Here is a 14,454-nt window from a genome sequence, read left to right as displayed (position 1 = left end):
TCACCCTACCAACAGTGAGGTTAGGTGGTGGCATCATGGTGTGGCCTATTTTGCATCTCATGGTACTGGCAGACTTCATACAGTTGAAGAAATGATGAATGGAGCCATTTTGTTCTGGGAGAATCTTGCCATCCACCAGAACAATGAGGAAGAGATATGGCTAGACCTTCCAGCAGGACAATGATCCAAAGCATTCAGCAAAGGAAACTCTTAATTGGTTTCAGAGAAAGGAAATCAAGCCCTGACTTAAATCCAATTGAACAGTTTTGGAAGTTACCTAAAGATCAGTATTTACAAGAGGGACCCCTGGAATCTTCAATATTAAAAGACTATCTGTTTAAAAGAATGGGCCAAAAACACACCTGAATACTGCAACTGATTAGTTTCGTCATAGAGGAAATGCCTTGAAGCTCTCATTACAAATAAAGGGTTTTCCACAAAGTATTTAAGAAATTTCAGTAGGCGTGTTCAATACTTTTTTCCTGGGGCATTCCACTTTTTTACTCATAACTCTACTTAGGGACTTTAATGTTTGGATTTTTTTTATATGGGTGGATTATCTGAGTTAATACTAATGTCTGGTGAAAATTTTAGCAAATAGCCTCACTGGAAGTATACTTAATGAAAAAAATGTTGACGTGTTCAATACTTATTTTCCCCGCTGTGTGTGCATGTGTGTCTGCAAGCACACGTATGTGCGCTTGTGGTCTGTATATATGTACGTGTGTGTGTGTGCATGTGTGTCTGCAAGCACACATATGTGCGCTTGTGGTCTGTATATATGTACGTGTGTGTGTGTGCATGTGTGTCTGTATATATGTCAAAGTCAAAGTCAGCTTTATTGTCAATTTCTTCACATGTTCCAGACATACAGAGATCGAAATTAAGTTTCTCACTATCCCACGGTGAAGACAAGACATATTTTACCAATTTAAGTCCACAGACAAACATAACATTCACAAGTAAACAAAAAAGTAAGTAAATAAGAGGGCACATATAATAATGAAAAAAATAAGAGCAGCAAAATTTGGTTGAAATTGTGCATAGACAGTCAATAAAATACTAGTGCAAAGTCAGGCCAATAAAAGGCTTGGGTAGTTCTGTTTGACCTAAGTAAGAAAGAAAGTGGCATAGTGGTGCAATGTAAGAGCAGCAGAAGTGTTGTGTTTTCAGGACAACAACAACAAGTTGTAAAGTGTACAAGTGTGCAAGTGTGCAAGTGGAGTAGTGCAGGCGGCCATTGTGGGTCCAATGTCCAGGATGTTATGTAGCTGAGGGTGGAGGGGGGAGAGGAGGGAGAGAGTTCAGCATCCTTGCAGCTTGGTGTATGAAGCTGTTGGTGAGTCTGGTAGTGCGGGAGCGCAGGCTTCTGTACCTCCTCCCAGAGGGCAGTAGATCAAACAGATTGTGAGCGGGGTGACTTGCATCACCCACAATTTTGGTCGCCTTGCGGGTGTGTACTTGTGTGTGTGTGCGCATGTGTGCATGTGTGGCTGCAAGCGTATGCACACGTATGTATATATGTGTGTGTGTGTGCGCCTGTGTGCGTATGTCCTAGGAAATAGAACCCTTTTCATTGTTGATGCACATTTCTAAATGGATCTCATATGCCCCTGGACATGCACTCCCTTTCAAGTCCTCAAATGTGTTCGTCTATTCCTGGGCAGCAGAGGCCTTGCACGCATTGCATGTTTGGACAGCTTCCTGTTGCATATGTAAGTGTGACTGACTACAAGGAAGAGAAGACCACTTCCTGCCGTGTGTTGCGTAAGAGGGAAGGGCTCGTGTGCATGTAAGATGGATTTAGCGGTTTACACGTTTTTCTGAGAATCCTCTCTCTGGCCTCTCTGTTTCTGTTTGTGTCTGTGTGTGTCTTTTGTGTGTGTGTGTGTGTGTGTGTGTGTGTGTGTGTGTGTGTGTGTGTGCGTTATTGCCTCCTAGAGAGGGGCCATTTGGAGGGAGGCCACTATGAGTCCATGTTTAATCTGCGGCTGTGGAGGGGACAGGAGGCGGAGGCCCTGAAGCTGGCCATGGAGAAGGGCGAGCTCAACGATTACCTCATCTCTCTGGCTCCCATGGGTAAGGCTCACCTCCAAATACAGCCCCTCTGAGAACACAGCCCCGTGGAAAATGCAGCGCCTTAGAGAACACTGCTCCTTAGAGAACACTGCTCCTTAGAGAACACTGCTCCTTAGAGAACACTGCTCCTTAGAGAACACTGCTCCTTACAGAACACTGCTCCTTACAGAACACAGCCCTTTAGAGAACACAACCCCTTAGAGAACACAGTCTCGGAGAGAGAACACAGCACCTTAGAGAACACAGCATCAGAAACCAGACCCCCAGGGAACACAGCACCTTAGAGAACAAAGCACCTTACAGAACACAGCCCTTAGAGAACACAGCACCTTAGAGAACACAGCATCAGAAACCAGACCCCCAGGGAACACAGCACCTTAGAGAACAAAGCACCTTACAGAACACAGCCCTTAGAGAACACAACCCCTTAGAGAACACAGTCTCTTTGAGAGAACACAGCACCTTAGAGAACGCAGCCTCTTACAGGGTCCCCGCGGATCCTTAACTGTACTGAACTGAAACATATTTTGGCAGCGGGCTACTACGTGAGGTATAACGCTAACTGTACTGAACTAAAACGGGCCCAAGTTTTGGCAGCGGGCTACCGCGTGTGGTATGAGGCTAACTGTACTGAGCTAAAACATGTTTTGTCAGCGGGCTTCCGCGTGTGTTATGAGGCTAACTGTACTGAACTAAAACATGTTTTGTCAGCGGGCTTCCGCGTGTGGTATGAGGCTAACTGTACTGAACTAAAACATATTTTGGCAGCGGGCTACTACGTGAGGTATAAGGATAACTGTACTGAACTAAAACATATTTTGGCAGCGGGCTACTACGTGAGGTATAAGGCTAACTGTACTGAACTAAAACGGGCCCAAGTTTTGGCAGCGGGCTACCGTGTGTGGTATGAGGGTTACTGAACTAAAACGTGTTTTGGCAGCGGGCTTCCGCGTGTGGTATGAGGCTAACTGTACTGAACTAAAACATGTTTTGTCAGCGGGCTTCCGCGTGTGGTATGAGGCTAACTGTACTGAATTAAAACGTGTTTTGGCAGCAGTGTGTGGTATGAGGCTAACTGTACTGAACTAAAACATGTTTTGGTAGCGGGCTACCGCGTGTGGTATGAGGCTAACTGTACTGAACTAAAACATGTTTTGGTAGCGGGCTTCCGCGTGTGGTATGAGGCTAACTGTACTGAACTAAAACATGTTTTGGTAGCGGGCTTCCGCGTGTGGTATGAGGCTAACTGTACTGAACTAAAACATGTTTTGGTAGCGGGCTTCCGCGTGTGGTATGAGGCGGTGGAGGCGTACGTGAAGCAGCTGAGCCGTCAGGACCAGCACCTGAAGGCTGCCGCTTACCTGCTCTCCATTGGCAAGTTCTACGATGCCATCAGCCTTCTCAAAACTCACCACTTCTATAGGTACGCACGCACACACATACACAAACACACACACTACAATGGACATGCATGGGTCCCCACAGAAAAGTGTTGAAAACCTGTACAGTACTCTTAGTAAGCATTAAAACTGATTCTTGAAAAACATGACAAATGTGCAGTCAACAAAGCATGGGTACAGCGGAAGAAATAACCATCACATAAACTCTGAAATGTGTGTGATTTGGTGCTTTTTTTTTTTGGCTCTGTAGGGAGGCCATAGCCATGGCCAAAGCAAGGCTGAGGCTAGACGATCCTGTCCTGGTGGACCTCTACATGGTCTGGGCCGAGCAGCTGGAAAAGGATGGGCACTACACTGCAGGAGCCAAATGGTCTGTGTGTGTGTGTGTGTGTGTGTGTGTGTGTTCAAACACAAACAAATTTGTAATGGCAAATGTGTCTTTATACAGAGTGTGTGTGTGCGTGTTCAAAAAGCAAATGTGTATGTATACTGTCTGTGTATATGTATATTATTTATGTATATATGGCTGTGTGTATAAAGGTATGTATGTAATTTATGCATACTGTATGTTATTTATATGTGTGTGTGTGCACATGTTACACACAAGGAGATATCTAGGAAGAGTCTTATTTGTTGAAAAAGATGAACCACTGTGACTGGCATGTCTGAGATATGGGATAATTATAGACCCTTTCAACAATAACAACAAAAACAATGCTCGAACGTTCTATTTGGGCCCCAATCTACTTCCTCTGCATTAAGATAACATAATATGGAATGTTAAAAAGGAAGCCTTGTGGGGCCAACTACGATGCTGATAATGGAACTCTCCTGAAAGGGTCCATAGACTTCTAATCAGCTTATCCGCTAGTTCTTCACAGATGGTTTCATACCAGTTCCTGTATCAGTGGTGCTGTTTTTTGCTGACTAGCTGCTAACCTTAGTTTTGTTTCCCCCTTTCCCAGTTATTTAGCCGTGGGTCGTGACTTTGATGCGGCGAAGATCATCGGGCGAAAGGGTGACGTGGCGTCTCTGCGGGCGGCAGCCGTACTGGCCCGGGTCAGCGGGCACCGGGAGCTGTCGCGTTCGTTCTCCCTGAGGTGCGCCAAGGACCTGGCGGCGGCACAGGACTGGCGAGGGGCACAGGAAGTGCTCCTGGACGAGAGCCTGCTCGTGGGTCACCTGACGTCACACGACACAACACAACACAACAACAACAACAACACAACACCAAAACAGGGATCATCTGTCTGACCATAGCAACTTCCTCATACCGCGTGGAGTTTACCGTCACGCGGCATAACGCAACACAACACAACACAATCATGCGTCTCCCCATAGCAACTTCCTCATACTGTGTACAGTTCACTGTGCAGTCAGTGGTCCCACTAAAATGCTTATTCCATATTCCATATTCCATATTCCAATCATATTTCCAGTTTATTCCAGGGGAGAAGAACCATGGGCTCTCTTCATTAAACTGACTGCCTGTTGTCCCTTCGATTATTGGGACTTGCTGTGGTTCTGTCCTCATTAGGAGTGACTTCCTGTAGTACTTTCCTTGTTACGAGTGACTTCCTGTAGTTCTCTCCTTGTTACGAGTGACCTCTCTTGTGACCTTCTCTCTAGACGCACTGTCTGCTGTTCAGCGTCAATGAGATGCTGGTGATGCGGCTCTCGCAGGTGGGCGTGGTCACCTGGGCCTCTGCCTCCACACACGATTGGTCCGCTCCCTGTGCCGATGAATTCCTGACGGCGGTGGAGGGCGTGTGGCAGCGGGAGTTTGGCGTGTCCACCAGCACCCCTGACCGCCTCCGGGCAGCCCAGGAGGAACTGGCCGGGATGGAGAACCCCTCGACCACTGCCAACGTCCCCCTCAAACAGGTACACTTCATCGTTTCCAAGGTAACTGGCCCCAAACACTGCCAGTATTCCCTTCAAACAGTTAATACTGGAGCACGGAATCAAAACACATTCAAAGGTTTTGTATGTGTGTATTATGACTTGAAAGTGTAGAAATTGACAATTACTTGTACAAATCATTTTCAAGTTTAAATTGGTGCAGCATATTAGTGATTTTAGCCTCCGACGATCTTAAAAACATTGAAACCAGGACGTTTTCACAGTCATGTTCATGTTTTAATAATTGTGGTACTGACCAAAGTGTTTGTAATTATGATTTTGGCCCTAATTGAGCAGCCCTCCAGCACATAGGGGTTACTGAGCCTCTCCCACAGCCCTCCTGCACTGGGGGTAACTGAGCCTCTCTGTCCCCTCAGCACATGTGTGTAACTGGGCCTCTCTGTCCCCTCAGCACTGGGGGTAACTGGGCCTGTCTGTCCCCGTCTCCTCCAGCTCCTGTCCCAGGTGGCGTTGGATGTGGCCCAGGGCGTGCTGAGCTGGCGTCTGGGTGGCGGCGCCGGCGCTCTAGAGCATTTCCTGCACGCTGTGGTCCGCGGCTCTGAGGCGGCCAGTTTCACCGTGATGTCAGAGACGTGTGCTCTCCTCTTCCCGCAAGGTTGGTCCGTCCTCTGCCGACTCACCAGGACAGCACAAGTAACAAATAAATACAGAAATAAAATCGCCAGTCAATGATTGTAAATATCGTAGGAAAAATATTAGACATTGCAATGCCGAATGTTTCCATTTTGCCCTGTATAGATTTATATTAAGTAACCATTATGTACATAGAAACGTTCCAAGTCGTTCATAATGTAACTTTGGTTGGGAACTAGTCAGTTAAGCATGGAGGTGGTTAAGCATGGAGGTGGTTAAGCATGGAGGTGGTTAAGCATGAAGGTGGTTAAGCATGGAGGTGCTTTACTTTACTTGACTGTATCGACATAAGAGTTACATGACACGGTCATGGAACATAAAACCTAACCTCTAACCCTAAACCTAATCCTAACTCTAACCCTAACCCTAATCCTAAATTCTTGACAAAAACCAAATGTCACTTAATAACAGAAGCGTTATGTCATAAATGTTTATGACTTGTTTATGACACGTTCATGACAGTGTCATGTCACTCGATACTGTCAAGTAAAGTGTAACCTTCTTTTAATTTGTATGATCTCAACACTCCATTGCATTGTTATAGAGTATTATCTTTATTTGTATGATATCAACACTCTATCCTGAGCTATCACATGCATGCAGGGGTGCTGTGGCGGTGGGTTAAGCCTTGAAGAGATGGTAAAGAGAGACTGTGTCATCATTTAAATGATGAAATGTATTGCCCTGGGGTCACCCTGGGGTCATGACCAAAAGACAGGAACTCAGTTTGTACTTTTTCTATGCTCTTGGACTTGAAATGTTGACCTGACCTCAACCTAATAAGTCAGTCGTTTATCAAATATTAGGATAAATAACTAACAGCTAGTAAGAAGGGGGTCACTTCTGAGTGGTCCAGGATCATTAGGATCAGAGTGACTACACCCAGGGATGACCGGAGCACTCTGAATACGTTTAAACTTTTTATTCAGGTGCAAACAATTGACTGACGTTTTGACGCACTGTGTCTTCCTCAGAGTTTTCTAGTCTCCTAGAATAGCCCAGCCTGTCTTAACTAAGAACATTCAAATAATCTATGGAGAACTCTGTGTTACTGTTAATTACTGTTAAAGACTGCATTTGGTACATTTCCATACACATGTGTATGGAGCCTAACGTCCTCTACCTAAACGCTTCTGTATGGAACCCAACGTCCTCTACCTAAACGGTTCTGTATGGAACCCAACGTCCTCTACCTAAACGGTTCTGTATGGAACCCAACGTTCTCTACCTAAACGGTTCTGTATGGAACCTAACGTCCTGTACCTAAACGCTTCTGTATGGGACCCAACGTCCTCTACCTAAACGGTTCTGTATGGAACCCAACGTTCTCTACCTAAACGGTTCTGTATGGAACCTAACGTCCTGTACCTAAACGCTTCTGTATGGGACCTAACGGTTCGGTACAAATATGCGTTACCATTACACCGCTAGTGTTGGCTGTCTGTATTCTACACCTCTTATCCACCATGCCTGTACATTTGAAGTCTGGTGTCCTTTGTGCTATTTCCCACTACAATTACTCTCTCTATCTCTCTTTCTGTCTCACACTGTCTCTCTCTCTCTCTCTCTCTCTCTCTCTCTCCTCTCTCTTTCTCAGGGCTGAAGTCTCTGAGTGTGTACCAGAGTGCCCTGGACTCCAGTAATGCTGAGACGTCAGCAGTGTGTGGGAGTCTGGAGGCGTTCATATGCTACCAGCAACTCTACACAACATGGTGGGCCTGCTCCTGCTCCTGCTCTCCGCAGAGCTCTGTGCTGCCCGCTGCCAGAGACTCGGAGGACCAGAGTGACCCTCCCGAAACGAGCCTCAACGGACTCCAGCAGGAGGGCTCTGGAGAAGGCAGAGCGGCCGTTACGAACGGGTCCGCGAGCCCAGACTCCGGGGCAGGGGACCGGGAGGAGGGGCCGCACGGGGTTCTGCTGGCGGCGGCCGGACGGAGGGTTCTGTCCGAGCCTCACGCCACGCTGCAGGCCAGCCGGCGGGCCGTGGACGAGGTCCAGAGGAGGGTCAGCTACCTGGTGCAGAGGCACAGCTGTGTGCAGGAGGCAGAGCCCGGCGCAGAACCGCAAGCAGAACCGCCCTCACCTGAGCAGCACCAAGAGCCCAGGTGTGGCCTGCAAAGGCTCTTTTTCTGTTCCGACGCTTCTGCTTTACCGCGTGTCCTAACAGGATCCGAGTGAGCGACTGATAACAGTTCAATTTGGTCTGCAGATCATGCCTCATATTCTCATTCAAAATAGCAGAGCAGAGTGACAGAAAGAAAATAAAAAACAAAACAAAACGAAAGTTCTCTCAAAACATTGTGTTGCATCACACTGCCCAGCACTGCTTTGCGTTACATACTGTTAGGACAGTGTGTGTGTGTGTGTGTGTGTGTGTGTGTGTGTGCTGCACAGCATTGCTTCGTGTTGCATACTGTTAGGACAGTGTGTGTGTGTGTGTGTGTGTGTGTGTGTGTACACTGCACAGCACTGCTTCGTGTTGCATACTGTTAGGACAGTGTGTGTGTGTGTGTGTGTGTGTGTGTGTGTACACTGCACAGCACTGCTTCGTGTTGCATACTGTTAGGACAGTGTGTGTGTGTGTGCTGCACAGCATTGCTTCGTGTTGCATACTGTTAGGACAGTGTGTGTGTGTGTGTGTGTGTGTGTGTGCTGCACAGCATTGCTTCGTGTTGCATACTGTTAGGACATTCCAAATGGAAACAATTGTAATTAAACGGATTCTCTAATGTTTGCTCACATCGCATCCTGTAAGGCAGGGGTCCCCAACCTTTTATGTGCCATGGACCGGTTTGATTCCCTTTTTTTTCACGGACCAGTGGGGGGGGGGGTTGGGGGTTCGATGTTCCATATGTGTTGTGCATGCATTACTTGAAAAGAACTAGCTCCAGTTATGTATGAACAGTGAAGGTAACAAACTCTTAAACATGTGAAAAACGTGAACTTGAAGAACTGAAAATTAAACAATATGAACTATGAATATTGAACAACTTGAAGCTACATCTATCAAGTGTGAACATGTTTAACAAAATATGGAAACAAAACATGGGAACTAAACGTGCATTACGAATATAATCAGTGGGAGCCCCGTGCTTGTTTCCCTACAACAAGAAGGTTCCATCTGAGCTGCAGCGCTGAAGGCAATATGTAAAGTGTTGAAGGCGGGACAGACAGACGTAAGAAAATAGACCTTGCAAAATGCAAACATGCGTGCAATCAAACAACTGCATATAGGCCTATGTCATGTAAAAACGTGACATTATTGCGAATTAAATTGAGTTTAGATGCATGCTTTTTTTTTTTAACTCATGTCGTAGGCTACGGCCCGGTTAGGAATGTCCCGCGGCCGGCCCTTTGGTTGGGGACCGCTGCTGTAAGGGCATGCGAAATTACACAATAGAAATTATACAACATGCTGTCTTTATTTGTGTGTGTGTGTGTGTGTGTGTGTGTGTATGCGTGCGAGAGAGAGAGATTTAATTTTCAAAAATCCAGTATCTCCAAGTATTAGAATAAAGAGCTTTTAATACATAAGTTTGACGTGCCGATACCGATTTTAGCCGATTCTTGATTTAATTTTTTCTAACTACTTTAATGTAAAGTAAAATCGGCATTTCTTAGACTTACCGGCCAGTCACCGGTCATGACTGATTACGTGACAATCGGCCATTTCCGGTCAACAGCCGATCAATCGGTGTATAGCTCTAGTTCTGTTGCATTTCTAGTTTTGGTGCAAATATTTATGCGGTACAAATATGTGTTATTGTACATGTGATTAAATGTAGTTTGTTTATTTTTTCATTTCTCAGCTCTGAAACAGAGTCGCTGCCCTCCCTGATAGCATCCATGGCAGAACACCACAAAGCTATAGCGGAGATGCCTGAACATCTCAAAGTAAGTGCTGGCATGGCAGCTGGAATTAAAGCTGCAGTTGGCAAGATTTTTTTTCTATCATATTCACTGAAATCGATACTATGCTCCGACAGAACAACATAAATCAGCCGGTTCTAGAAAAAAACCTGCACTTCTACCTCCACCTATAGCCTGTTATTTGTTTTTCAAAAATCCACAGCTCCCGGTTCTTCTGGTCTAATCAGAGCAGGGCTGTGTGAGATCTGACTGTCAATCACAGTCTGGTGCAGCCTGGTGCGCACTGAAGAGCACAAACTCGATGAGAGGGTGCTCGGTGGTAGTGGGGGAGGGGCATAAGAGTTGTAAACATTGAAAATCATTCTGTCAGACTTGCCAACTGCAGCTTTAAATGACCAACTAGTTTTCAGCTGTAACTTATTCTTCATTATTAAAGTTTTAACTGTGGTTTGGATTTGGATACTTTGGAGTTTTACCGTTTTGTAGCCATTATCGTTTCTTCTTCTCTCATCCTAGAAATACCCATTCCCAAATGTCCTGGAGTGTTGCATGGTGATCGTACATCTTAGCAGGAGCGCCAGGTTACCTCCCAGACACCCAACGACGACTGAAGCACTTTCTTTATTACAAAAGTATGGAGCCTCACTCCAGCGAGCCTGGCAGAGGTTTACTTAGCCGCATTCTTATTTAAAGTCTTCAAATTCGATCTTTCTATATGCACGTCAGGATTTTTGTAACATTGTTTTTTTCCCAATTTGACAGAGACATATTACTGTAATAATTACTCAATAAAACATTACTGCAAATAATTTGTTCTTTATGTCTATAAATAAGTGAGTCGATTTTTCAGATGTGCACGTTTCTTGCGGTCAACAGTGAAGTGGAATAAGCAGTAAATACAGTAGGCTATAGAAGTTTTGTTGTTGCTCCATGGAAATTAAAGCATGGGCTTTTATACCCTATCAATTTAGCAAAAATGTTATGAAGGAAATGCAGCACTCTTCACAGCAACACCTCAATAGATCTTCTTGACTACTTTTTTACCGTTTACTGTTTTTACCCCTGCCAAGGAGGGAATGTTACTGTTTTTACCCCTGCCAAGGAGGGAATGTTTTCACCCCTACCAAGTAGAGAATGTTACTGTTTTACCCCTGCCAAGGAGGGAATGTTTTTGGTGTGGTCCAGTGGGGGACATACTACATCCAACTGTAGGCAGGTCCTCTTTGTTATCACATGATCCCTCCACACTTACCTAGCCTGGCCACACCCACCTAGATCTCCTTTCAGGGAGATACTAGTCTGGGACACCATAGTTCACGTCTCCATCGGTCGGCAGATAACCTGCCAAATCAGCGGCGAGAGGGGATGACGCTATAGTTTTGAAATCTAAAGTGGATGGGGTAAGCGGTTGTAGCAACACCTGTAAACATCATAAATGACTGTCAGAAGAATGTGTAAATGTATGTACAGTAAAGGTAAACCCACTTACATTGTTTCCTAACAGCCGATGCTGTTTATTGTCGGAGTAGTTATTATTAGAGTCAGAGTATTGTCGAAGTAAGGAAGTAAAATCAGGAATCTCTGATCAATGTGATTGGTTAGGCTGGACCAATGAATTCAAAGTTAACGCTATGTCTACGCCCCTCACTATGCCAATGTAAGAAAGGTTTCGCAATTGTGAATGACCAGACTCTATTCACTCTATTATTATAGTGGATGGAATCCACTATCTTGAAATCTCCTGGCTTCTTATTATTAAAACCTTTTTATTTTACCTTTTCAAGAGTGAATGCGACTCTAACCGCTTAACGTACAGACATGTTGAAATAACCATTCTGAAGGTCTGGAGTGGGGCAAGAGAGTTATCATTTCAGATTTTTTTAAAGTTTATACTTTTTGAGAAATAGGAGATTAAAAATGTTAAAAAGCAATTTTTTTCCCCCATAGACTTGAATGGCTGTGATGTCATAATGGCCTAAAGCCAGCTGTGCTTATTAATGGTGCGATTTGTAGGATTGTTACCGAACGTTCTGTTGGCCAAAATCAAAACACTGGTGAACGTTCTCAAGACTACCAGACACGAGCCTCTTCTGGGTTGCCAGATGTAATGAAGACTTAGCTAACGTTAGTTGACCTGCAGCTGCTTTAACGTTTCTCCAACCATGACCCAGCTACACATTACGGAAACAGTGAAAACAAAAAATACCTCTCTAACCAACGTAACATATTTAGCTGAAGTTAGCGATGCAGATGAAGTTTAGCCTAGGCTACCTGTTATGGAGAAATATGGTCAGCTCTGCGTCAGACTTGATATTCTTTGTTTGACGAAGACGTCACCATCTCAGGAAGCTCCTCCGATGTCCACTTAATTTGTTTCTAATTTTGAAAATTTGCCTGGCTCTTATAGGCGTTCATGACTACAACTGACAGCTGTTGACAGTTGGCCTTTGCTAATTTGGCAACTCAAATAGGAGGACGCGCTAGCCCATTATTAATACGCTATTCTAGAATTAATCGTTCAAAACATAAACGAAAATTCCAAGAGATTCCGCCCCGTAACTGATTTTTTTTCATGGGTTTTACGGGGTTTCACGGGTTAGAGTAATGTTGTCAAATAAGCCATTACTTCAATTCATCGTGTTTCCTCACTCTCTGACAACATATGGTGATCATTTTTGGAATGGTTACAGTTTATTTTCCATTATTTCCTACATACTGGACCTTTAAGCTCACAGAGTAGTTCCCGGGCTAATTAGAACACTGGCACAGGTGTCACCTGTGAATCCAACTGTCTCAGCTTCTAATGTATACAATCTGGCGCTCCCTAAAACTACACATCCTGTTTAAGTGTGTCATCCCGTGTGTCAAAATAAAAGTCACAGCCATATCTCATGCTTTGCGCATTATATCTCTAGAACGGCTTGACGCATATGCTTCAAATTTGGTACAAGTGTTTGTATGGACTTATGAAAGATGAAGTGAGTTGATTTTGAAGGTCAAAGGTCAAGTCCATGAAAACTCTGAGCGTGATAGCTCAAGAATGCCTTGACATACATGCCTGACATTTGGTATGAGTGTTTGTATGGACTCAAAGATGAAGTGAATTGATGTTGGAGGTCAAAGGTCAAAAACACCTTGAGTGTTATATCTCAAGAACGCCTTGACACACAAGTTGTTTTGGTACGAGGGTTTTTATGAACTCAAAGATTAAGTGATTCAATGTTTTTTTTCCAGGAATCTCCCCACCAACATTAAGCCAGCAGCTTTCCATCCACTATTGTAATTCCCCTGGCATTACATTTCTAGTTAAACTCTTTTATCAATCGTGAGTGACGAGACTATTCACTCTTATTATTAAACTCTATTGTCAATCTTAAGTGACCAGACTCTATTCCCTTTGTTATTATTAAACTCTATTATCAATCGTGAGTGACCAGACACTATTCATTTTGTGAATGAGTTTGGTTTAACAGGCTAGCACTTACCAACTTCATCCATCAAAATTTCCACTCAATCTAGTAGTCCATTAATTATTATAAACTTTGTGATTTAATCATCTAAACGGCTGACTGCTATTTATTTTCCTGTCCTCTACATCACGGTCATGGTGTGTCCTTCCTTTCTTGTTCTATGTAATGATTTCTGAAATTCTGAAACTTGTTCATTCTGAAACTTTTTGTTTAATTTGGTCAGTTTGTTCTCAAAAGTTCCTGTGGAACAAGGCCTGCTGAGCATGATATTCCTTACTGGCATTGGCTACAGCATGCTGGAATGTTTTTACATTTGCCTGTGGTTTCTGGATTGTACTGAAATTAGATATTAGCAGCCCAATTTCTAGGAAGTATAGACCCTTTCAAGAGAGTTCCATTATCAGCATCATAGTTGGCCCCACAAGGCTTCCGTTTTAACATTCCATATGTTATCTTAATTCAGAGGAAGTAGATTGGGAACCAAATAGAACGTTCAAGCATTGTTTTTGTTTACCTTGTTGAAAGGGTCTATAAACATGACTCACAGAAGGGGAAGGGAATTGAGAACTGGAGAAGCCTGATCTGTTGCCAATGCCGGGGCTGTTCTTTGATCCCAGTACGTCACTGGGTATGTCTGTATGTAAGAGAGTTCAAGAGTGCAGCACGCACATCCAAGTAGTTGAGTACTGGGTGCTGGACAGGAAGGCACAAGCAAGTAAAAGAACGTTGAGTCCGCACACCAGAATCTGCTCCTTAGTGTTTTTGTATTTGTAGGCTATATCACCACATGTGACATTTCGGGCCCCCAGCCCTTCATCAGACATGAGATGTCTGTATGTAAGCCTTATTTTGAAAAACTGACTTTCATTTCTGTGTTTAATATTTACTAATTTTTTAAAAGTTATTAGCATAACAGTATGGGTTCATTGTAATTGACAGAATTAATCCTGTTTCCTTATGTAGATATCAGTACATATGGCAAGGTCCTAGGCTAGTGTAGGGATGAACTGCATGATTTGCTACTGTATGCGTCTTTGATATATTATAAATGGGTGATTCTACAACTATGGTACTTTTCT

At 44.2% G+C, this 14,454-nt stretch overlaps 1 protein-coding gene across 1 annotated transcript in view; it reads left to right on the top strand.

Annotated features, from left to right (window-relative positions):
* Positions 1-10,714, top strand: part of gemin5 (gem (nuclear organelle) associated protein 5) — a 48,216-nt gene extending 37,502 nt beyond the window's left edge. The window contains exons 20-28 of the mRNA XM_048234994.1: positions 1,942-2,079; positions 3,355-3,502; positions 3,730-3,849; positions 4,445-4,652; positions 5,109-5,363; positions 5,835-5,997; positions 7,633-8,140; positions 9,845-9,929; positions 10,422-10,714. Of these exons, the coding sequence (XP_048090951.1) occupies positions 1,942-2,079; positions 3,355-3,502; positions 3,730-3,849; positions 4,445-4,652; positions 5,109-5,363; positions 5,835-5,997; positions 7,633-8,140; positions 9,845-9,929; positions 10,422-10,580 (1,784 nt within the window). The 3' untranslated portion in view covers positions 10,581-10,714. The remainder of the gene's footprint in view (positions 1-1,941; positions 2,080-3,354; positions 3,503-3,729; positions 3,850-4,444; positions 4,653-5,108; positions 5,364-5,834; positions 5,998-7,632; positions 8,141-9,844; positions 9,930-10,421) is intronic.
* Positions 10,715-14,454: the final 3,740 nt, after the last annotated feature.

The sequence above is a fragment of the Alosa alosa genome, chromosome 2 (genome assembly GCF_017589495.1).
Source record: "Alosa alosa isolate M-15738 ecotype Scorff River chromosome 2, AALO_Geno_1.1, whole genome shotgun sequence".
NCBI lineage: Eukaryota > Metazoa > Chordata > Actinopteri > Clupeiformes > Clupeidae > Alosa > Alosa alosa.
Note: the sequence above shows the minus strand (reverse complement) of the source record. Positions and strands in the feature narration are given on the sequence as shown.